This window comes from Epinephelus fuscoguttatus, linkage group LG2 (genome assembly GCF_011397635.1).
Source record: "Epinephelus fuscoguttatus linkage group LG2, E.fuscoguttatus.final_Chr_v1".
Lineage (NCBI taxonomy): Eukaryota > Metazoa > Chordata > Actinopteri > Perciformes > Serranidae > Epinephelus > Epinephelus fuscoguttatus.
Genome location: NC_064753.1, coordinates 32,235,253 through 32,259,284, shown reverse-complemented (window position 1 = coordinate 32,259,284; position 24,032 = coordinate 32,235,253). Strand labels below are relative to the sequence as shown.

At 40.2% G+C, this 24,032-nt stretch overlaps 2 protein-coding genes across 4 annotated transcripts; both read right to left on the bottom strand.

The window, feature by feature from the left end:
- Positions 1-9,288: 9,288 nt before the first annotated feature.
- On the bottom strand, positions 9,289-17,320 carry nsun3 (NOP2/Sun RNA methyltransferase 3). Its single transcript, XM_049598366.1, has 6 exons — positions 16,583-17,320; positions 14,739-14,842; positions 14,142-14,662; positions 12,977-13,131; positions 11,977-12,098; positions 9,289-10,550 (listed from the first exon to the last, which is right to left on the bottom strand). Exons 1-6 carry the CDS (start codon positions 16,754-16,756, stop codon positions 10,214-10,216), a joined length of 1,413 nt encoding a protein of 470 aa, XP_049454323.1. The 5' UTR covers positions 16,757-17,320; the 3' UTR covers positions 9,289-10,213.
- Positions 17,321-18,621: 1,301 nt separating this feature from the next.
- LOC125902253 (ATP synthase F(0) complex subunit C3, mitochondrial-like) lies at positions 18,622-23,003 on the bottom strand. Of its 3 annotated transcripts, none has more exons than XM_049598463.1 (5): positions 22,865-23,003; positions 22,473-22,572; positions 20,564-20,635; positions 19,427-19,626; positions 18,622-19,006 (listed from the first exon to the last, which is right to left on the bottom strand). In XM_049598463.1, the coding sequence occupies exons 2-5, from the start codon at positions 22,509-22,511 to the stop codon at positions 18,892-18,894; spliced, it is 426 nt and encodes a 141-aa protein (XP_049454420.1). In that variant the 5' UTR covers positions 22,512-22,572; positions 22,865-23,003; the 3' UTR covers positions 18,622-18,891. The 3 variants fall into 3 exon arrangements, with proteins under 3 accessions (XP_049454420.1, XP_049454429.1, XP_049454438.1); XM_049598472.1 differs by having other exon boundaries at positions 22,832-22,881; XM_049598481.1 differs by lacking the exon at positions 22,865-23,003 and adding an exon at positions 22,683-22,725.
- Between the last annotated feature and the right edge of the window lie 1,029 nt (positions 23,004-24,032).

The window sequence follows — 24,032 nt, the reverse complement described above, 5'->3', positions numbered from 1 at the left end:
TAAAATGTATATGTATGGATAGAAAATTCAGTTATATTACAAAATAATATCTCTCAAAGACAGAAATTCAGATAGGCTTCTATAGGGGACACATACACACACTAGAGTGTGGCGATCCGAGCCCGACGGGTCCTGACAGGTCAAAAATGTAGCTATAAATTGTATTCGGGCTCTGGTCAGATTCGGTCAGCTTTCAGTGAAAATGTAGTGTAAAAATACATAAAATCCTATTGTCTGTCGTGTTTGTTGCTTGGGCACTGTTATTTACGTGACAACACCTGAACATAACACACACAGACACACATAGGCTGTTTGTTTCTACCTCTCCCCTCGCTGAAAGTCTCGGACTTCCAGCCGCCTGCCTCCGCCTTGATTAAACGCTGAAAATAAAATAAAAGAGGGAGACTGGTTTTTCCTATTTTATCTTATTTTGTTTTAGAAGCGTCGGACCTCCCGCCTCCCGCTCCCGTCTCAAACACAGAGGTCTCCCTCTCCGCTGAGCACGCCTGGCCTGTTAAATAGCCTGTAACCATAACAACTGTGTGACACAAACTCAGTGCTTTGGTCATTAAATAATGTTGGGCTCGGTTGGGGTTCGGACAGAAATATGTGGCCCATGCCGCACTCTAACATACACACACAAACACACGGAAAACCGGACATTATCATCAGTTTATAAAAACCCCCCCAGACGCCCTGGACTAGAGATGGGATTTATGGCTCTTTGAGGGGAGCCGGATCTCGGTGAGCTGTTCCTTTCAAAGAGCTGTTCAAAAAACTGGCTCATTTGACTGATTTTTATATTTATTAAGTTTTAAGAAGCCAGCCTGGTGGTAACTCATTTTATCTTGGAAATAATCACTGGGAGGTATGATGGGGTAAGATTTGGAACAAAATAATACAAAATTAGATATCCCACCAATATCTGAGTTTGAATTATTGATTGATTGATTATAACCTCATTTGACATGTGTGGACTAGATTTTAAAGTCTGATCTGGATTCATTGTAAATATTCCACAAGGTTGCGCCATATCACTCTGCTTTGACAGTGACATCACTATTTTGGATTTACCCTTTATACAAATTGTTTGGATGTGTGTAAAGCTACCATGACTTGTTATTCATGCAACACCGCGACCTGTTCAGTGACCCATCTATGTAGGTCTTTTAATGCTGGCAATTAAAATACTGTGACAGTTGGATGCTTTCAAATCTGTGTTAGTAGAGTTTTTTTTTACATTGCTGAGACCAAATCTTGTGAATTCATATGCCCCAAAATTCCAGTCTAAATTGTGTCTATACAAGGCCTCTTTGACAATGTCTCAGGTCCAAATCAAGTCTCGTATTTTGATTTTCTTTGATTGAAGTGCACATCTCTGGAGGTCTGTCATTGGTCCCTGTATGTCAGAAGCATCCAAATCTGGCAAGTCACGTGGAGTGTGTCATTTTGCTTGTTTAATAAAACTTAAAAATGCATACATACTGTCGTGCTTTCGACTTCTGGAGTAAGGTAGGCTACTCTGTGGTGGAAATCACTTCACACGACAAGGAATCCTCTGTCGCTGCACTTTACTTACCTTCGGCAGGTGAGCAGTGAATATACAGCCATTTGCATCAGCGAGGTCAACTCTGCTGGGTTGCGGTCTCTAGCTTGGGGGCAGGACAACAAGCTAGTGCTGTCCATGCAATGAGCCATGAGCACTGTTCAACCTTTACTAACTGACTCCTGTGAAAACTTGCCATCTTCATACGTTATCTTGTCACGTCAGCTAACCAATCAACACGCTGCATCTAGCAACAATGAACACATTTGTAAGAGAAGAGAGGGCATACAAACTTAACCTTCCCCTTACACACACAAATTCAGAATATTTCACACAGGACACTGGTGATAAATTAGGGACTCATTTATCCATAACCCATTCACAGTACATTAAAAAAAAGAAAAAAAAAGCAGAGGTCAGTACCTCAAATATTTACAAGAATATTTTGGCTGGTCGTGACATATTTCATGATGTGGAAAAACCACGCTGTAATTCTGCTCTACAAGCCTTTAAACCATGATTGTGAGTCACTGTTGGAATAGTTGCTGTTTAAGTGGTCAGAAGTGTAAACTCGCATTCTAAATTGCCATAATTGCTCCCAGTTTTACCGATCCGCTGTTCCAATTTGCATTTCATTTGTGGGAGAGTGATGACTTGATTCTTAAAACTGAAAAAAAAAGCCCTAGTAGTTTTCTCCCAAATCCCATTTCGCTGCAAGACTGTCTAAGGCTTTTATTTAGTTTTTATATCTCGCGATCAATTCTGTCTTTTCCTCAAAGGATGAATGAATGTCCGGGCCTGAGTAATCTGTCCTGCCTTCAGTCTGTTGAGCCTGTGCTTTGTCTTCTTAGTGCAGCTGTTATGGATGTCTTCTTCATTGCAGCTGCTGAGGCTCACAAAGGTCTGCGGGAGGGACAACTACACACATCTCCTCCTAGTGTAGTTTATCAGTGCCCACACTGCAGTTAGTCTTGAAGTGCTCTTGATGCTCGGGTGCTTTTATCTTTTGCCCATGAGTCCCTTTTGAATTAAAACAAGTTTAGAGGAAATTCTAAACTACGATATGCAGTACAAAAAAACAAACAAAAAATAGGTCAGACAAACAGTAGCCAACCCTGTTGCTTTTAACAAAATTTAAATATTACCCAACTATGATTCAAGTACAGTTTTATATAAGCTCTGTGGCACGATGGTGCAGTGGTTAGTGTTGTTGCCTCACAACAAGAGAGTTCCTTGTTCAAACCCAGGATGGGGGAGCCCCTCTGTGTGGAGTTTGCATGTTCTCCCTGTGTTAGTGTGGGTTTTCTCCAGGTACTCCAGCTTCCTCCCACAGTCCAAAGACACGCAGGTTATAGCCTAGTTCACATTACACGATTTTCACCCTGATTTTGCGTCGTGGAGACTATCGTAATCTTTTGAGTGTTCATACAAGGCGACATGCATTTCTGTCAACGGGAGTCTCGCCAACTGCGTTACGATCTGTGTGTGCACACCACAAGATTTCTCCACCGAGAAAGATCCACCCCAGATAACGCGGTGATGTCACCAAACTTGGAGATGGCACATCGTAAAGGCATGGATATTCTTCCAAGTGTTGAATCAGATCTGCCTCCAGGGCCTGGGTCCAAACACATCGCGTTCCCTGTGATCCTATGGACACCGTCGTTGTTGTTGCTTGCCGTCAGTGTTGCCAGATCTTGGGAGAGAAACAAGTAACCAGGGCTATGGAAACAAGCCCAAAAGAAGCGACTTATCATGTGTTTATTAAATAACTTATTAGACGGATATATATAGAGAAAGGTTACGTTTAGAGAACAAGCCCAAATAAGCAACTCCACTTAAGAAACAAGCCCAAAGTCGCGGCTAATAAGCAGACCTGGCAATCCTGCAGCTTGTCCTGTTTTACTCACATTTCTTCCGTCCTCCTGCGTGCTGGCGTGGGACGTATCCCGCCTCTCAGTTGCTGATGCTCTTTGTCAGTCGTGTCAGTCTTCTCCAGTTTTCTAGCATGCTAGATATTCAGTCCCAGTCACAGACAAGGGGGCGGCTTGCTCATAGTCTTGTTCACACATGAGGACTCGTCATGGCAGACTATCTGCCAACTCACCTCCGACCCAGGGTGGCTCTCAAGATCCTCTGCGACGTTAAAAACTGGGTGAAAATCATGTAATTTGAATTAGGCTTAACTGGTGACTCTAAATTGGCTGTAGGCGTGAATGTGAGTGTGAATAGTTGTCTATCTCTATGTGTCAGCCCTGTGATAGTCTGGCGACCTGTCCAGGGTGTACCCCACCTCTCACCCAATGTCAACTGGGATAGGCTCCAGCCCCCACGATCCCTAACAGGATAAGCAGTTACAGAAAAGAAATGAATGCTTTCGAAGACACACTCTAGTATACATTTTCAGTATCGTGCTGGAGTCTTCTGAAATAGACCAGGATCACTGCCCTTCAGTATCCTAATTCATTCTTACTTACACTACTCTCCAATGTGTATTTGACATATGATGCACATATTGCACATATCCTTTTTTTCGGGTTATATATATTGTGTTGTACAGTGCAGCTTGATACACATATCTTTATGTTTCTAAGACTTTACATACTAGTGTTATACATTGTGGCATAATGCACATATTTTTGTTTTTACATACTTCTTATGTTCAATCTACTTATCCTACTTCCCTATAATTATACATGCTATATATCAGAGCAACTGCAGCGAATCACAATTTCCCCCCGGGGATCAATAAAGGATTTCTGATTTCTCTGCTAAGTCCCCAAACAAACAAAACAAACTTTTACTTCTCTTTGGAGTTTCTTTCACATTTAGAGGCAGTGTGTTTGACAGACAAACAGTAGATAAAAGGATAAATATGTCTGTTTATCTTGAAGTTGTTTCAGTTACCCTCTCACTTTCCCTCCCATTAATTTTCCTCTGGCGTTGTCTGTCTCTGCTGACATTGATGCCGCCCGATGTCTCCCCAGGCCATAAAACACATGACAGGAAATTTTCTTTCACTCTGTCCTCAAATAAAAGCCTTGAAAAAATATTTTCTGTGTTATGTGTTGCATTTGGATTACACAACAACTTACAATTAATCAGAACTGTCATCCTCTGGAGTGTCACAGGTGGTGGTTTCACATTGGCTGCTAGTTCATCATGTACGTATGTAGCCAGAAGTGGCAAGATGATGACAGCTTTTTTTTTTTTTTTTTTTTTTTTTTTAAAGGATTGCATTGCAGGTGTACTGTAGTTGTTGGGCCCAGTCCTAGTCCATTATGTGTTTCCAAGACTGCTAACCTCAGGTTTTCTTGCCGGGCTTGTTTATTCTTTGCAGCAGTGTGTGCTTGTCTTTGTCTTTTATAATACCTCATGTTTGTTCTTGTAAAATGCTGTAGCCTAATTAACACACAGACAAACAGTTTAACTTGACCTCTATAAGTATTCATTCATTGCAGACTTTTCCCCCCCTCAGAGATTAGTGGTGTGACAATCAATCAAGAGCAGCAATCCTGGTCTCTCACTTCCACTAATGGAATATTGACAAATGATGACGTTTGAAATGAGTGATGGATACCCCAAAAGGTACTAAATCTATAGACCCACTTGTTAACTGTCTGGCACATTCAGTGTCAAACGCCTCAAGTTAAACATTTGTCACAAGGGGGAAAATATCCGATTGACAGCGTGATTATTGTGCGTTGAATCTGATTGGATTTTAGCAGCACAAATGCTGAATAAACTTTTCTAAGTCAGTGATGTTCTGTATTCCTGTGTGCATATATCATAGTGTGTTTTGTACCTTATAACTCCAAAACACTAAAACTACTGTGGGTAACTTTTATGAAAATAACATTCCTGAAACTGTCACTTTATTCTGAAAGAAGTAGTCTGAGAAAAAATCATGTCCCCTCTTTTCTGCCGACTGCTTCTAATGGGACACGGCAGAATCTACTGCAGTGCGCCAATAACAACCACTTAGAGTCAAGGAGTCTCTAATGCAGCTGTCAGTGTTGTCAATCACTGCTTATGAACTGTGGTCAAACTGTCAAACTAGGCAGTACTGATCAAATATGAATAAATATTCTGTTACTGCACTGCCTGTTTCTCACCTCATATGTTTTCTGAAACATATTTTTTACTGTTTAGCTGCAAAATTGGGAAAATAGCCTCATATAGAACCATGCACCGCCCACTAGCTGGACCAAGTTTCTCATTTCACAGCCAAACAGTACACTAAAATATGTTTCTATAAACATTTGCAGTGAGAAATAAGCAATGCAATAACAGAGTCTTGATTCATACTTGATCGCGCTGTCTATTTTGAGAGTTTGACCACAGTTTATGAGCCGTGACTGACATGATTGACAGCTGAGCGAGAGACTTCTCAGCACTGATTGGTTGTTTTTGTGCACGATTTGGCTAGTACTAGCTAGGCTTTTGACCAAGATGAAACAATCCTCCCACATCACACCTATTTTTAATTTCCCTGCATTGGCTTTCAGTCTCTTATAGAATCCATTTTTAAGTTATTTTAATCACATACAAGGCTCTCAATGATCTGGCCAGAGTATAACTGAGCTTCTCACACTGTACCGTCAAAACAGGCCCTTCAGGTCTGCTAGTCTGCGTCTTATAACTACTTGCTCCTTGGCTTTGGAACAGCCTCCCACTGAGCATCAGATTAGCTGACTCTGTTCACTTCTTTAATACACTGGCCTTTCCTGACAGTTGATAGACTTATTGTGTGTATGGGAGTGTGTGTATATGCAGCCATGTGTTTAAGTGTATATTGGTGTCAGCGTATGTATATGCTTAAGTTTTATGAGCATCAGTATTTTCACTTTGTGTTTTCAGCTCAAATACACTTTTTTTTTAAAATTAACAAGCTCTATTTATTAACATTCAAATAAAAAAAAAAAAAAAAAACAGTGTGAATCCCTTTACTTTCATTGTGAATTAGCACCACCCAGCACCCTATCACAGGCCAGATTTGGCTATTAGAGGCACAGGAGTGGCAACAGAGTGGGCAGAGGGATATGATTTTCCTTCACAGGTTGTCTTCCTTATTTAAAGCTGTGTGAATGCGGGAATAGTTTGAGCAGATACGAAACTAACAACTTAGTCACTAACTCTGTCTGCTGTTTGGTGCTGAGCAACTAGAGTACAGTGAGTCTGAGAGTTTGTTTTTTTTGCTGAAAACAGCTGCCTGCTGCTGGAAGAGTTAATGACAGCAGTGAGACTGAGCCATACAATACAGGCTGTGAGTGAAGCTTTAAAACCTACACATGCTGCTAAATGGCCTTCAGTATGACTGGCATACAGCATACAGCTGCTTAAATAACTGTTTTTCTGATCTCTTTTCATCACTGTGTACACTGCTGAAATAGTACTGCACATACCAAATAAAAACAGAGCGACAGAGCTGACTGTTACCAGACTGCAAAATGTCATTCTTGTTTAACAGAGCTCAGACCAGATTAGCCTGCTTAGCTATGGTGTCCTCTGGCATTCAGGACCATCCAGCGCTCTGTATCTCTTACTCATTCTGTGTACTCTTCTACAATTCCAGCCTCCATTTCCTCCTCCTCCCCCTCCCTTTATAGTCAATGACTAGGGTTTTAATGATTACATCTGGCGGTGCCACAAATTAATTCCTGCCTCTCTGGCAAAAAGCTGTTCCCCACCTGATTATGCAAAGCAGGCCTACATTCTCTCCCTTTGAAGTGGAGGAAAAGCTGCTTAGAGATTCTCCCCTTGAGGAAACACTGCAATATGGGGAACATCAACAAACCGGAGTTCACACAAAGGTCAGCAACATGGTTAACCCCAATGAAGCCCCACTTCATCTCCACATCTCGCCACTTTTAAGTCGTGTTGATGCCGTGGCGGAGGTGTAATGATGCACTCGTATCACAGACCGAAGCTACTTTTTCAAAGACACGCAGAAGTGGAGCAAAAGTAGGACAGCCAATAAAAATAGCCATATAAATGCACCCAATAATGCTTGTGTCTATGGCCACGCGGAGTAGTCGGATGAAACCGGTGCGAGGCTCTTGTAGCTCTCCTATTTCAGCAATCACATCCTTGACAGTGTCTCATAGGTGCGCCCAGAAGCACCAGCCTTATATATTTGGGAGGAAGAAATAAGGGTTTTCACACATAACTGCCTGTGCAACGGCATACTTTGTCAGTCTGTTATGTTCAAAATGGTAAAAAAAAATATATGAATTCTTGTGTGTTATTGTCTACAGTTACTTTCAAAACACCTTTCGGCTTCTGGACTGAGCAATCACGGCCTGATGAAAAGCTACAACACCGCAATGAAATAGTCTACTTTTCACTCAAGCATGACACAAGAACAGTCCACCCAGGTAATGAGCCACTATAAGAGATGAAACCGCTGTCTCAATCACACTGAGGGGAGGTATGATGATGACAGATGGAAGATTACTGCTGGTGAGACTTGAAGCATGTGTTAATTCAGAGCGGGACAATGCATGGAGGGAATAGCAGGGATGAGGGAAGAGAAACTGTGTGTTAATAATATCATTACTGCTCTTTCTGGTTATTAAACTAATCGCTCAGACAGGAAACTTTTAGCCCCATGTTGAGTGTGTCAAGTCTGAAGACATTTGCTTTAGTGCTACGGCACCATAAGATATTTAAAAACAAACATAGGCCAATAAAAATATCATCCATAAGTGTTCAGACAGAAACTTTTATAAGATTCAGGGATGACTCAAGTCAAGAGGCAATCAAAATTTAATGAACCTGATTCACTGACTTAAGGCTTGGAGGATGGAGGTTCTGAGTGTGAGCTTCTGCAGTGCTAAGTCTTCTAATGTCATCTCTCCTGCTCTAACTACCACTCAAAGAGTATTAACACACTAAAACTCACACAAACTCGAATAAAACACACATGCACACCCTTTGCCCTCATTTTTATATCCTCTTGATATGTTTGTTGCATGCACCAAGCACCGAGGCAAATTTCTTGCAAGTGAAAATCAACTCAGCAATAAACCTTTTTCTAATTCTGATTCCTGATAGAATAAACAGTGAATGAATTTTTAATATTGCAATCTTACATTGTAGAATATCGCAGTCTTATAGTATTATCAATTTTATTATACGACGAGGACACAGAGTTATTAATGTGAGGCACTTAAAGATCATGCTCAGTCGATATCACCTCGTTGCCCATCTGCAGTGTCAGTACTTTCCATAGTCGCCAAAAACAATAAATAATAACAATAAAGAATAAATAAAAAGGAGTTGGGTTGCAGAGGCTAAAAGAAAACAACTGAACTTGCAGTTACTGATTTTTCTTTGTGTCACTTTGGGGCAGTAAATGTATCATCTCTGCCTGCATGTGGAGACATTGACACGCTCACATCTACCTGTATTAACTGCTGCTACTGTTAATTTCCTCCTCTATAAGTAGCACAGGCTGGCACTAGAGGTGGGCGGAAATGAACTAATTAATTTTTTTTGTATTGCAAATGTACCGGGTCAGCCTGTCGAACTTTCAAGTGCTCATGAATCCATAAGGTGTTGTATCATAGTGCAGCAATGGCACTGAATGAACGAGCGAGGACCGATTGAATCAGACTCAAGTCGAGACCTCGGCCAAGGCCAACTGTGCTTTCACATGCTCCTCAGATGGTTGTTCTTCCAACTTCAATGTGTTGATGAGCTTTATGTTGTAATATGGAAACAGCACGGACGTTACAAAGTGTAGATGTGTTGTGTTTTATTGTTCAGAGTGTTGAAACACAATGATAACTAAGAGCAGGAAGCAGATCAAGTGAGCCATGAAATAAAATTAGGAACTACTTTTTCAAGGACAGCATGGCGGTGTAGTCGTCAGGCCTGATGCTTCACAGCAAGAGGGTTCTGGTTTCGAATCCACCGGCCAGCCGCCCATGTCATTGGGGTTTTCTCAGAGTACTCCGGCTTCCTCCCACAGTCCAGAGACATGCAGGTTAGTTTACTCGGTGACTCTAAATTGCCCGTAGGTGTGAATATGAGTGTGAACGGTTGTCTCTATGTGTCAGCCTCTTGCACACTACCACCCTGCGAGGATAAGCGGTTACAGAAAATGAATAAATAACTACTTTTTCAGATTATTCCGACAACACATGAATCCAGCACAAGACCGCGGAGGTAAGTGGGACGTGTGCTACGTGCCTCCCAAAAGAACTGCAGATCGTGAGCTTGCATGGCCTACCTACGCACCAGTGGGACGCTGAATCAATGCATTAAAATGAATATTTGATCTTTATTAATACATGATGACTGATAATGAACTGAACAGAGACTTTGTGGAGCAGGCAGCACCAACTGTCGAACGTGCATGTACTGTAATGGGGTGTCACTGAGAAACTGACACCATATTTTGCAAAAACTGGAAAGGTTAAAAAGGCTCGATACATTTAAATGTATCAACTCGGATCAGTCCGCCCATCAGTGGTTGGCACTGTGTAGAGTTTTCAATGTGCTAAATGTGAATTAGTCTGTTTGCCAGTTTGTGTGATTGAGATACAAGCAACTTCCACTTGCATCTTCAAAAACCCACGAGTAACAAAAGTCCGACAAAAGAAACATGCATGTTTAGCCATTTGTTTCCACATATCTTTTCTGCACAGGAGGATCCACACACTATTTCCTTCTTCTAATCCGAGACAAAAACATGGGTCCCCAGGTCTTGCCAGGCTGAGGGACCACTAAAATGCCAAGTCTGTGATGATAAGAGGACGAAGTGCCATTCTGTGGCTGCAGGGATGGCTTTTGAGGTGTCTGTCCATGACCAGGGTGAGCAGGACTAAATGTAAAGTATTTTGATAAAGGACTGGCAATCTCATCCCAAAGGTCTTCGGGTACAGCCTCAGGACAGTCATTCAGCACAGTCTCAACCACAGCACAGTTCTCAGAGCTGGACAGAGTGCAAGTTGAATAGACCACAACGCCCCCTGGACGCACTGCTGACAGTGCAGACCTGGAAAGTGTAGACAAATAATGCACTTCATGACAAGGGACATTAAAAGAGAGCTCCATCAATTTTGCACATCACAGTCTGTTTACAGGTCTCTGGGAGTTCTATTGCATATGTGAAAAAAAGCTGTATAAAGCCTTTTGTGGCTCCAGAGGGAGCTGTGTGAAGGGTGATAAATTGCCTCAAGTGATGTCACTTGAGTCAGTGTTGGTAGGGGATGAAGACTACAAGTTTGACACTGACATAAACTTCTCTGTGAGGGGTGAGAAAGATCTCTGTAGCCTGGTGATTATCTCTGCTGTGACCAGCGGCTAGAGGCTACTTTATCTGCTGCTAGCATAACACACCTGAATCTCTGACTAAACAGTCGAGTTGCATTGTGGGTAATGTAGGCAGCAGGTTAGAAGAATGAGTGGAAGAAAACAGATGATGTCTGGTTTTGTGTTCTTTTAACTCTGAGGAATCTAAATGAGCATTTCACATACTCTACAAAGCTGGACAATATTAAAGGGACAGTTCACCCCCAAATGAAAAATACATATTTTTCCTCTTACCTCTCGTGCTATTTATCAATCTAGATTGTTTGCGATATCAGCCATAGAGATGTCTGCCTTCTCTCTAGTGTGATAAACTAGATAGCACTCTGCTTGTTGTGCTCAAAGTGCCCAAAAAAACAGTCTGAAACACTCACACAACAGCAACATCATTCTCGGTTACTTAAGATAATCCACAGACCTTGATATGAGCAGTTTCATGCAGAAACAATGCTCACTCTACCAAACTACACCCAACAACCGTATCACCATGGAGAAGGAAGTGGGCACGACAAGGTCTGTTGATTATCTTGAGTAACTGGGTCACGATTTGTGGAAAGAGACACTGCTGTTGAGTTTTTCAAATGTATTGTTTTGGCACTTGGAGCACCACAAGTTGAATGCCATCTAGTTCCATTACAATTGAGAGAAGGCAGACATCTCGACCGCTAACATTGCCAACACTCGATGACTCACGCTAAAATGGTTTAGACTGATAAATAGCAATATGGGTAAGAGGAAAACTATTTGTTTTGGATTTAGGAGTGAACTGTCCCTTTAATCTGCACACAAATTGTCACCACTAATATACAATATATACCTGTTAAGCATCTCCTCCCTCAACACAGGGAATAATTTTACTATCTTTACACTGGTACTGACCACACACAGTATGATACAGCCTCCATTAACTAGTTGTTTTTATTTGCTTTGAAATTCACGTTAACAAGCTGAATTGTTCTATAGTGTTGACATTATTCTATGTATAACTGTACAGCACAGGGGAATGTTCCATTACCAGTTTGGCCAACATATAAAAAACATTCAGGAAGACAGGAGAGGTCTACAAGGGCAACACATAGCAGACAGTCTTCTATGATGGGGATTGGACTTACCTAAGCAGCTGAGCCTGGAGTGCAGGCAGCCTGGCTCTTTCCTTCAGTCTGTGTTCCCCCTGCTGGCTGCTGCTAGAATACAACCAGCTCCTGTCATTAGAACATGGAGCATCGACTAAAACCTGCAACAGAGGGAGTGAGGGAAGGGAGTAGTTCAGAGTCTGAGTCAAAGAGTTCAAGCGTGGAATGGCACTGAGAGACAGGAAGGGTCAAAGATAAAAAGCAAAAGGGAAAGAGTAGGAAAATGTTAATAGTTAATGATGGAAAAGGCAGACGATAAGGCAACTACTGCAGGTCTGAGAAGTAATCAAAGTAAGTGTTTTATTTTCCTCACACATAAGCCCTGAAACTTTACACCTTAGATGAGAATCTTCCCACAAATCTGTGCAGTCCGTTTGTGCTACTCTAATGCCTTTCAACCTTTGTTCACACCTCTGTCTTAAGGGCTGTCCACACCGAGAACCAAGAGTTATTACGCTAACTTAAGATAAGGATGTGTAAGGATGTGAGCATCAACACTGATGATGTAAACAGTGGCGCCAAGCACTTGGTGCAAGCTCCAGCTGTGTAAGCAGCTTAAGAAAATGGACACGGTTTCTATCGTTCATCAAATCGCCCACAGTCGTCGTTATAGTTGTTGTGGACTTCGCCATCATCTTGAGTTAGAACCATGTTTACAACGATATACTGTATTTATAGTTAATGTTATGGTTAACAGCCCTTTACTCTCAATCTTTTCATTTTGTGCTTTTCTTTTTTTATATATTTTGGTCCATTATCAGTCACTTTGAGTCCTTTGAAACCTCCCAGCCATTTGTCTGCCTATCCTTGGCTCCAGTTTTGTATAAATGGTTTTCTTCTCTTCCGCTGGGCTTATTAGCTTCTGTTCAAAGGCTTGTTGTTCTCATTCAGTTCCAACCATGGCCTTGAAAGCCCTCAATTTGTTGAACACTGAAGCAAAATTTCAGTCACATGCTGCCATAAACACGACTCTCCCCACCTTGTCATATGTTCCTGCTTCACTCTGCCCAAATGACCGTCCATCCTGTGCAGACACAATCACTCTGCTGATTAGTGAGCGAGGCAGAAAAGACTCCAGGGTTTTGGCCAGCCAGTCCCGTCTGTGCGGGTCTGGTTCATTACAGCAGAGGAGTGCTGGAACACAACACAGGGCAGCATTACATATTATTAGTATTCAATGCAAATAGGCTTTTCACAGCAGACAAAAATATTCCTTTCATTCAACTGCAACAACTCACATGCAAAACACACAATGGTTATTTAAAAGGATAGTTCAGATTTTTGAAGAAGGGTTGTACGAGTGGTTTATTTCATAGTCAGTGTATTATTACCTACTGGAGATGACAGTAAGTGTGCCCACAGTTTGGAGAGGCAGACAGGAGTACCGTTATTTGTGTTATTGTGTAACTTTGGTGAATCAGAACTTACCTTTTTAAACCACCAAAGTCACACAATAGCACAAACTAAGTGATTGAGGCAGTGGTAGACCAGCAACTCCTGCATCCAGCGAGGTCAGATTATTATTTTTATCAGCGGATTCTGGCTTTTAAAAGAGCGTGAATAAGTTTGACTTTCAATTCAATTCCCCATCAAAAAGAGCTGTCAGAGAGGAAGATAAAGCTGTGAAAATATACTAAATAAAGTGTACACTTAAACTCATATTGACTTTTTTTTTTTAGGTGTGTGAAGCACATTTTCCTGTTTTTTTTTTTTGCTTCCTTGGCGGTACAATTACACTGCACAAAAAAATTGAACCTTCGCTTTAAAAACAAAATTCAACAAGATGTTTTTGTGAAAAGATCTTGCTACTAAACACCCCAATCTTAGAAGAAAAGAAATCTACAGTTGTAACACAATGTAGACATGATTTGGTGCCTCTAATAAAGTATAACTATTTGCATTTATTTATTATATGAGTTGATAAATAAGATTATTATAAATACTAAAACCCAATATTTAACTCAACACAAAGTTATAACTTGATGTATACACTCAGCAGTGTTAAACGTAAGTTATACTACCCTTCTTTCATCCTCTACGACCTTGTTTTAAAACTGTACTAAAGCCCCTATTTTAAACATCTGCATTATAGAAGTAAAATCAAACAAAAGTTTGCAAAGTCCCTCAAAAAATACTTTTATTACCTGGGGTAGCACACTGCATTATGGCCAAGGCTTTGCCCCCAGGAGCAGCGCAAAGATCCAAAACCTTCTCCCCATCTCTGACTTGCAAAGCCAACACTGGAAGCAGGGAGGCAGCATTCAGGAGGTAGTACTGCTTCAGCTGGCCAGGCCTGTGAGCCTGAGAGGGAAACCGCAGCGGATATGGATGGATGTAACATTGCAATGTAGGATGGAGCAAACTGAGTGAAGGCTCTGATTGAAAGTCTTGACCGAGTGCATGAGAGGTGCTGTCAGGTTGCAGATGGGAGGCATTAGGAAGGCAATTGGAGATGCAGCCAGGTGGCAACAAAGAGTCTTTTCCTGCCTGGTGTTTAGAATTTGACGCTGTTGAGGGGCCATTACAAAGCGATGTTGAGGCATCTGTTTGCGGAAGCAATGCGGAAAAACCCTGGGATTGAAGAATCTGTGTGATGCCTGTCACAGCGCTGAAGCGGTTGAGCATAACACCATACTGCCAAGAGCGAGGGTCCAGAAGCACCGCTCTGCAAAAGAAAAGCAGGAAGTGTACAAATGCTGTCCATGTGTACACTGTGATAATTATTTCAGAAAGTAATTTACCTCGCAGGTGCCCACAAGTCTCCAAGTTCCTGACTGTACTGCTGGTCAAAGAGGTCCAGTACTGGCTGACATGAAGATCTTTCTTTTCTGAGCCTTTTTGTTGCCTGTTACAGATTTTAGTGAAAATGTTATCTAGAGACAAATCCTAGAGAAGCCCAAAATTAGGGAGCATCCTTAAAGTAGACTCTGACAGTGCTTAATTTTTTACAGCTGAGTCCAATTCAAGTAAAAAATCTTTTGGACCTAAATATCAACAATAAACATCAAGTGACCAAATCCCAAAAATATCTCCTGTTGAAATACTCTGTTAAAGTTTCCACATTTCAACTTCCATCTTAACAGTTTACTGACCAAAACCACTATAAAATTAAGATATACATTCTAGTTTAAGGTGGATTTTCCCTTAAAGTTCCTGAACTCAGGCTGAAAAAACTGCTGTCCCTTGTCTTGTACACTAGCTACCCCTGGTGGAGTGTAAAATCTGTTCTGTCAGAAATGACAAGTACATGCAGTTATAGAGTTTAAATGGCTACATGACATGTACACGAGAGCTCCATAAGTCATACAAGATTAACTAATTGATTACAATTGGGCCAAATGAAAGGCAGTCAGCCGTAGTTTTTAATATAGTACAGTATTCCCCTTTTTTGTTTGTTTCATCTCCATTTCTTAATACTGGCTATAAAAATAAATTGTTGCAGTCCTGATCTGTCCTAGATTTTTTCAAAATCGGGAACATAAGTCTAGGTTTTAGACGAGACCATATCTGGCCAGTGACAGTCTGCCTAGAACCAATAAAAAACTGTTCTTCTTCTCCCACTCTGCATCATTTCTCTTCTTATGGATTATTTCATCTTTGTTTTTTTGTTTTGTTGTTCTTGATCTCTGTAAAGCATCTTTGGGTATCCAGAAAAACCCTATATTCATCCAGTGTTTTATCATCATTATTACTATTATTGTTATTATTATTATCATATGGTGTTAATAAGAATACACTACCTCAGTGGCTTACTGTGTGTTGCAGTGGCAGCTCGATATTTCTACGATGAAAAGTAACAAGACCTCTCATGCTTCTGTTATCAGTACAATGATGCTAATATTAAAATTATGTTCTTTCTTTATCAGGCGATTTTTTACGTTATTGTTCATACTATTTAAAATATTACGCAATAACAAGTCCATACTGTAACTGAACAGTCGCGTCTACTGTGACTCTGTGTTGGATGAAGAATGTTAGGTTTTTAAAATGGATCAGATGTTTGATGAAATCTAGGTGCGAGGTTGTCACAAGCAGCAGATGTCCGTTTACACAACACTACACATTCCCACTCTGCAAACAAGAAGACAAAATGGAGTTGGAGCACTTCCTTGTAGCTCAAAAGCATACGCCCAGTACTGTGCATGGCTTTAGTTGTACGTTGTTTAAATACTTTTTTTTTTTTTTTTTATCAGTTCTGTAAATACATTATGACCCCAAATAATTTACAGCATACCTGAATTACCCCAGGTTACACAAACTACTCCATCTAGTGGGCAAATAGGTGAGCTGCTTCTTCTTCTTCTGACGAACAAAAGTGTCCAAACTTTTATGAACTACTGTGGGTTTTTCAGACAATATTCAGGCCAAACAGTCCTTACAAACCGTGAGCAGAGACAGTAAAAACAAGGTGTTGAAACGTGGAGGACAGGCTATTAAACTAGCTTGACGTCAGATGCAAAATGTAATTTGACAGGAGCTGTGCCGGAGCATGGCTGCTAATAAAGCCAGCATTCAAAACCAGACAATGAGACAATAAAACTACAAGCAATACTCCCTCCTAAAGAAACCCCTCGTGTTTATTTACCTGGTTATTGGAGGCTCCTTTTTTCTCCTTCAGCTGTGAGACAACCTCAGGACCCGTGTGACAGGTAACAGACCACAAACACCACAGAGGTGTAACCGTTGGGTTTTCAGTTTTTAAGATAATTCGCCTCCTCGCTGTGCAAATACGATGTATTGAGATTATGTATTTAGACATCCGCTTATCTATATTTACAGTCTAAGAGACGGAATATATTTTAACAATTGTTTGGATTTCTTTCATTAACAACGGGTACATGTCCGTTACTTAAATCCGTCCCCCTTCAACTCAGATGCTCTGTCTTTCGTTCCACCTGACAACGGCTGATTTTTTTTTTCCTTGGCAGCGTCTTGGGTCATAATTTTGGCGGTTACTGGTTCGTGTATAAAACAAAACAAAACAAAAAACACAAAACCATTAACTTTAAAAAGTGCTGGCAAAATTATTTCAAGCAGGTAACGGACACAAATCACGAAAATTGAAGATAGAGCCCGCGGTCTGCTGGTGACAAATGTGGGGAACGCTAACGTTACGCTGCTAACGTTACACTGCTAAGGTCACACAGGAAGCCTAAATTTAAATTTAGCTAACATTAGCTAGCTAGCCAGAATTTAATGGTCAGATTAACTACATTTTGACAAATATGTTGGATCTAACGTTACTTAAGCTTTCAATAGTGATAGAGCCCACTGCTTCAACTAACCATTATGTTAGTTATCAATTAATCTGTAGATTCATTTCTCGTTTGGTATATAAAACATTAGAAAACAGTGACAAAGGCCCTCTTTTAATATCCTAGAGTATGAAGTGAGCTCACCAGATGTGTTTTGTTCAACCAACATTTGTAAATCCAAAAATGTTAAATTTAAGTGAAAACTGAGACAAGCAGCAAGTTTTCACCATGGGCGGATTGAGACACTGGGCCTCTGGGCATCTATGCAAAGCCCCCACCAGCTCTCATACATAGGAGCAAGACATAGCCTATGCTTTATGGTGGTTTTGCCTCCTTTTTAATAATAATAATAATGATAATGATAATACATTTTATTTATACAGCACTTTTACAGCTCTCAAAGATGCTTTACATTTAAACAAAGAAAAGAAGTACATGCATGTACATTTTTGTCTGTTGTACATTTCTTTGTAGACATTTTGTCTATTTGTGGTTGTTTTGCCCCTTTTCGTGGTTATATAGTGGGTTTGTTTTTTTTTTTGCAGCTCTTTCTGGTCAGTTTTTAGTCTCTTCTTGGTCAGTATGTGTTAAGCTGAGTGACATTTTGCAGGTGAAAGCCAAGGGGACGCCTGACACTTTGGGCCCCTGGCCTGTGCGCGGTAGGCCTGTTCAGTTATCCATTCATGATTCTCACATTTGAGAACCTGGAAGTGTCAGATTTGGGCATTTTTGCCTAAAAAAATAAGTAAAACTATTTAATATGAAAATAAGTGACTATTCATTTTCTGTCAATCTGATAACTATTTGTCTCATCATTGCAGGTCTAATAGAGACAGACCATGTGTGATTGTAAAGCTTGAGCTGTGTTGTAAATTAACTGGGACTGTTGAGGTACAAAATATTCTGTGAAGCTGCATCACAGCCAGTATTTAAAATTTTGTGTAGATCAGTGGTTCCCAGCTGGTCCAGCCACAGGGTCCATATTTCTCCTTTATCATTAGTTCAAGGTCTACACAGTTTGATATATTCAGTGATATACTTGTGTTTGGCCATGTCATCCAGCTAGTGTGCTGTCTTTGTGAAGTAGCTGTCCATTAGTCACTCACTCTACAGCAAGAAACAGCACTTCAAGATAAAAGCTCTGTGCCGGAAATTCACTGTACGTCAAAATAAAGTGGGTTTTCTACAAACTTGACATTCAGAATGGACTCGCGACCCACTTTTGGACTATGACCCACCAGTTGGGAAACACTGGTGTAGATAACTGTTAGCCTTACCATTCTGTCAGGAGAAACACAATACTACTTTGAATCTAAAATCAGCATACAAAAAAAAGTCCCACTACCATTTACAAATGCACAAACACACATTATGAATGAAACATTTTACTTCTGTTATTGGTTGCATGTTTAACAAAAACATTTGATTAAATATACAATATGGCAAAAACCACCATTTAAAAATGATTTGGGTTTGCCAGAGTTCCTTATACAGTTGGTTTACAATCTTTTAAGAAACACCAGTGAACAAGAATGGGCAGCACGACAAGCTGACATCATCGTACCATTCAAGGGCATCTCAGACTGCTAAATCTTGTTAACATTGTGATGTATCCCTTTACCGCAAGAGCCTAACTGGTTTACATGGCAAACAGAATAAGGAATGCAACCATCAGACAGAAGAGACCCATAGCTTCAGACAGAGCGAAGCCCAGGATGGCGTACGAGAACAGCTGCTGCTTCAGAGAGGGGTTCCTGTTGGGAAAGAGAGAGGCAGTTGAGACCAACAGGAGGTACAAAGTGTTGAAAGTACAACTACCATGATGTTTCAGTGAGCAGACATCCCCTGTGTTCCCTAAGAGGGATTTAGCATGTGACAAAATAATTCCATCAATAACTGAAAGGCATTGAGGCAGCATATGTTATTACCAATATACCAATACCAATTTTACATAGTTATTACCATTACTATTAAAAAAACAACCCTCTAACTGGCAGAAATCCCAGATGTGAAGAACAACTTAAAGCTCATTATTTCTTTTTGGCCAAAACTATATCTGTCCAACTAATTAAACAGAAATTAATCGATATTTTTTTCTATGACAGTGCTCACAGACACATGAACATTCCCTCCTTGGTGGAGACGTCCTAGAATGACAGATGTGTTTAATTTACCTGGCATATCCAATAATAAGGCTACCGAACACTGTTCCAATTCCAGCTCCAGATCCGGCCACTCCCACGGTGGCAGCTCCTGCTCCAATGAACTTTGCGGCAGTGTCGACATCACGGCTCACAGCACTGGTCTGGAACCCCCGCACCGCCACCTGCTGCTGGGAGGCTACAATACTCTGTGGTGCCAGGAGTGAGGCAGTCTGAAACACAAAAAATAATGAGGTTAGTACAAAATAAAGTCAAAGTCAAAGCATACAGTCAATTTACAGGCTCCTCTTTGCACAAAGTAACCTTAAAATATCAGCAGGGGTTTTCTAGTGTTGCTGCTCATTGTCAGTCACTTTTTATACCCCACTAGCTGCTAAGGTTTTACCTTCAGACATGCCTCTCTGATCTGCTCAATATTCTTTATCTAGAATATTAACACACCTATAAAGTTCATCCAACAGCCATACCTTGACCCTGAATCTGTCTCTACTCTGTACCTGATTAAGGTTCTCCAAAAATTCAAGTGAATTTTGTGCAGCTTTAGAAAGGTAAAGACACTGGCACTGTATTTGTACAATAGTTGCAACCCACGTGCAGCTAATTTTAGACACAAATGCAAGCTAGTTAGATTTTATCGTTGATGCAAATGCCAGCAATGCTTTTGCTTTTGCTGACAACAAAACATCTAATGGTTCTCCTCAACAGGAAACTGGACATGCTGCAATAAGCCTCTAATCCTATCACCTCAACGGTCTGTTTGTTAGCATCATTTTTTTTTTTTTTCTTTAGCAACTTTGTTGGGTAGCTCCATTAAGCAGTGTTATCATATGCAGTTTGGGCCTCACGTCTTAAGTACTGCATTAGGGTAAGTGAGTAAGGTTAAAAATACAGAAAGTATAAATCAAATTCCAATTTTAATGGACTTAAAATGTGTTGAGAAGTTTCACAAACACTTACCACTATGCTGCTGAATTACCTTCCTTTAAAATGTAAAGTGTTTTTTATTTGTCACTCCTTGTATGTCAGATACAAGGTAATGGGAATAGCAAAGTAGATTAATGGAGCTTTGATAGCTTCAGAGTGCCACTCCTCTGTGAACACTCAAAGTCAATGAATCAGTTATAATTCCCAGTAGAGATAGCTGCCTACCTCTGATTTCCTGGCATCTGAGACTACTGCTGCTGAGAGTGGTCTGTACAGCGCCCGAGATCCAGCACGGACCTGTATCAAGACAAAACAAGAAGACACATTTAGTTGAGACAGTCATGTTTTACTGACACATGTCTGTATAGTTTAAAATTAGCTAAGAAATCTACTCTGCTAAAGACAGCTTTAAAAGCATGTGGATTCATCTACAATGATATTTGGCTTTTAGCAAATATGGCCACAGGTGGAAGAAGCATCAAAATCATTTCTTAAGTAAAATTAATAGTACTACAACACAAAAATAATACATTACAAGTAAAAGTCCTGAATAAAAAAATTGTACTTAAATACAAGAGTATTAGCAACAAAGTGTACTCAAAGTATCAAAAGTAAAAGTACCTATAATGCAGAGTGGCTACTGTCAGTCTTATATAACTGTTTTATTGGATCATTATGTAGTCTTATGTAAACAGTACTTTCATTTTGTTGTTGGTCAAGGCTGAGTTGATTTTAACTATTTCATATACATTTTGGTAGTTTAGTCTGTAATAATAGATTATAATTTTTTAAAGTGATCATGTTTTTTGTGAGTAAAATCTTCATTTGAATAGTAGTTACAGCTCTTAAATAACAGCAGTGACATAAAAAGTGCAATATTTCTCTCTGAAATATAGTAAAGTTAAAGTTTAAAGTAGCAAAGGTTGGATGAAGTCATTGTTTTGCAAATTACTAGCAAGTCTCAAGTCTTTGCATTCAAGTCCCAAGTCAAGACAGACAAGTTCTGAACTCAAGTTTCAAGTCCTAAACAAGTAATAATGCACTATTCACCAAATGCACTTCTATTTTAACAACAGAGTAATAATATATGAAATTAACAAAAATCATGACTGCTTTTTTAAGTTGTATTTGTTTGTTTAAACAAGTTCGTTGAGGGTCTGTAATTTTTGATATGCAGGTTTTGCATACTGCAATTCATTTTTTGTCGACCACCGCATCGTTTTTGTACATGAACAAAACTATCTTCCATATGATTTTTTTTTCAACTGCCGCCAAGTAACGTTCTCTCCTGCTGCTTGACTGGATAGTCTTGGATTGGTTAGTGTCAGCTTGCTGGGAATGAACAGTGTCAACTTTAGCTGCTTCAGGAAATAACTAGTGGCACACTTTTTAAATAACAAACTTCTTAATGTTTGGGCTTAGGAAAAGGTGCCAGATATTTTCAAGTCAAACGCTCAAGTCCAAGTAAAGTCACTTGTCATTGGGGTGTAAGTCCAAGTCAAGTTGAATCTAAAGTCAAATTTCAAATCAGTCAAAAGTCAAATCAAATTTGTGACTGAAGTCTGACTTTAGTTCAAGTCGTGACTCGAGTCCCCACCTCTGAAATGAAAAAAAAAAAAAAATTCAAGTACAAGCATTTTACAAGTGTACTTTAGTATTGTTGTAAATGTACTTAGTAACTTCCCACCACTGACTATGTTCAACTCTGACTAAAATCCAGTTTACAACAACACCAACAGTGACCCATAATAGGGTTGTTTTGGATAAATTCTGCTCAAACCCCTCAGTTATGAGCTTGAATATGGCTGCTTCTCAATAGTATCCTTTAATTTAGGTGACACTGATCCATATTAGCCTTAAAAAGGTGGATAAGCTGTATCACAGTGGGATACTATGGACAGGCTGAGCTCTGTCTTGATTGTGTCCAAAACAAGGACGTCCTTGCAGGTGAACACTCGCTGACTTTAGCAGAGGGTCAAACACGGCTACATAGCTAAGTGCTAATGTTAACAAGCTACATTAAACCTGCTGGTTGTCTGCCCTTAAAACAGACTGACAGCTTTTCCACGCTGTCATGATAAAGCACTGGCAGTATACGTGTATGTGATATCTCCATTCATTGAAGCAGACTCACCAGAGAGGGTGTGGAGACGAACTTAGCACAGGCGTACATTATGACGGGACTTAGTGGTCAGGTCAACCGAAGGAGCTGGCGTTAATACAGTGGCTGCTGTCTGTGAAAAGCAATGCATAGAAAACAGCAATGAGCAGATACAGTTACATGACACTGCAACTGGTAAGCTACCCAAGAAAGTACAAAGTGTGCAAAGTTACGTGGACGCACACAAGTAAGGTCAAGATTAGCTGCAGCCCGAAAAATGTCGCCAAAAACAAGCTAGTAATAAAATAGGATGAGCTGAGCAGGTCTGCGGATAACAGAGCTACAAAGATACACAGTTGCACACAAGTGTCACGTTTAAATATTTAACTCACACACAGTTTGTAACAGAGAAGGTTAGCTCTCACCGGTTTGAGTAGAGGTCGAAGACACGAGAAACATGCGCATGCGCAGTAACAAGTTATAGGGTTGATTTCCGGTTTCCTGATGTGGGAGCTACTCAAGGCAAGTCAATGGCTACTGTCCAGTCCAGATGGGCCTTTATGATAATACAGCGTGTTTAAATGTGTTTCCAATAACGTTAACCAGGACAGTCCAGCACACAGACACTCTGGCACTGCCTGCAAAGGGAATATATTTTTCACCTGCACATATACACAGACATCTACCTGTTGTCTACTACCCCCTAGAGACCATTTGAACAAATTATAACACACATTCAGTGAATCCAGTGTACTACCACTAAACATTAAAGCCTGCAAATTGACTCAAATTCTGAATTAACAAGTTTGTCAAAGTCCCTGCAAAAATATAGAGGTAATTTACTGTATATTGTTATATTTGTCATGCAGAAAGGGCCAGTAACTAGTTGGGAATATTTAATTAAATATGGATGAAATAATAGTTTTTTTTTAATGGCAAGATGTTAACAGCTTTTATAAGTGTGCAATCTATATAGAGGCTGATATACAGGCCAATAGCAGACAATAAGAAACAAGAAATTACAGTAGCTTACAGAGATGCCAAACTGTGTTTGAGGTCATATAGAAACAGTGTTTGCTTTACATACCCACTTTTTCCAGCAGAGAGCACTGTTGGTGTTTCAACTGTAAAATGTAGATCTACTTTATATGTTTTCTGTTGAAAAAAACGACACAAAAAACATTGGCCAATGCAGTGTCATCAGATTTTTTGTACTTCCAAATGTCAATACAAGTAAAGGTCTCAAAAATCCAATATTGGTTGGACTAAAATGTCTATTTATTTCATTGTATTTATCATGGCCGTTAGGTGGTGACATAGTCTGACTTTTAAGAATAAACTAGCAGCAGATGGAGTCCTATTTAGCTGAATATGGTATAGCTCTCACATCCATGTAATTTTGAGTAAGATGTGCTATATTTAACTGCCACTCACACATTCTTTTTTTTTGTACAAATGAACAAAAGATGACAATGGCATGGGGCACTATCTCTGATGCTGCACTTTGGGAATAAGCACATCGAAAGTAGCCCACATTAGCAGCAATCAGTGGACTGCAACCACACTGACTGAACAGGCCCTTAAGATATCAGG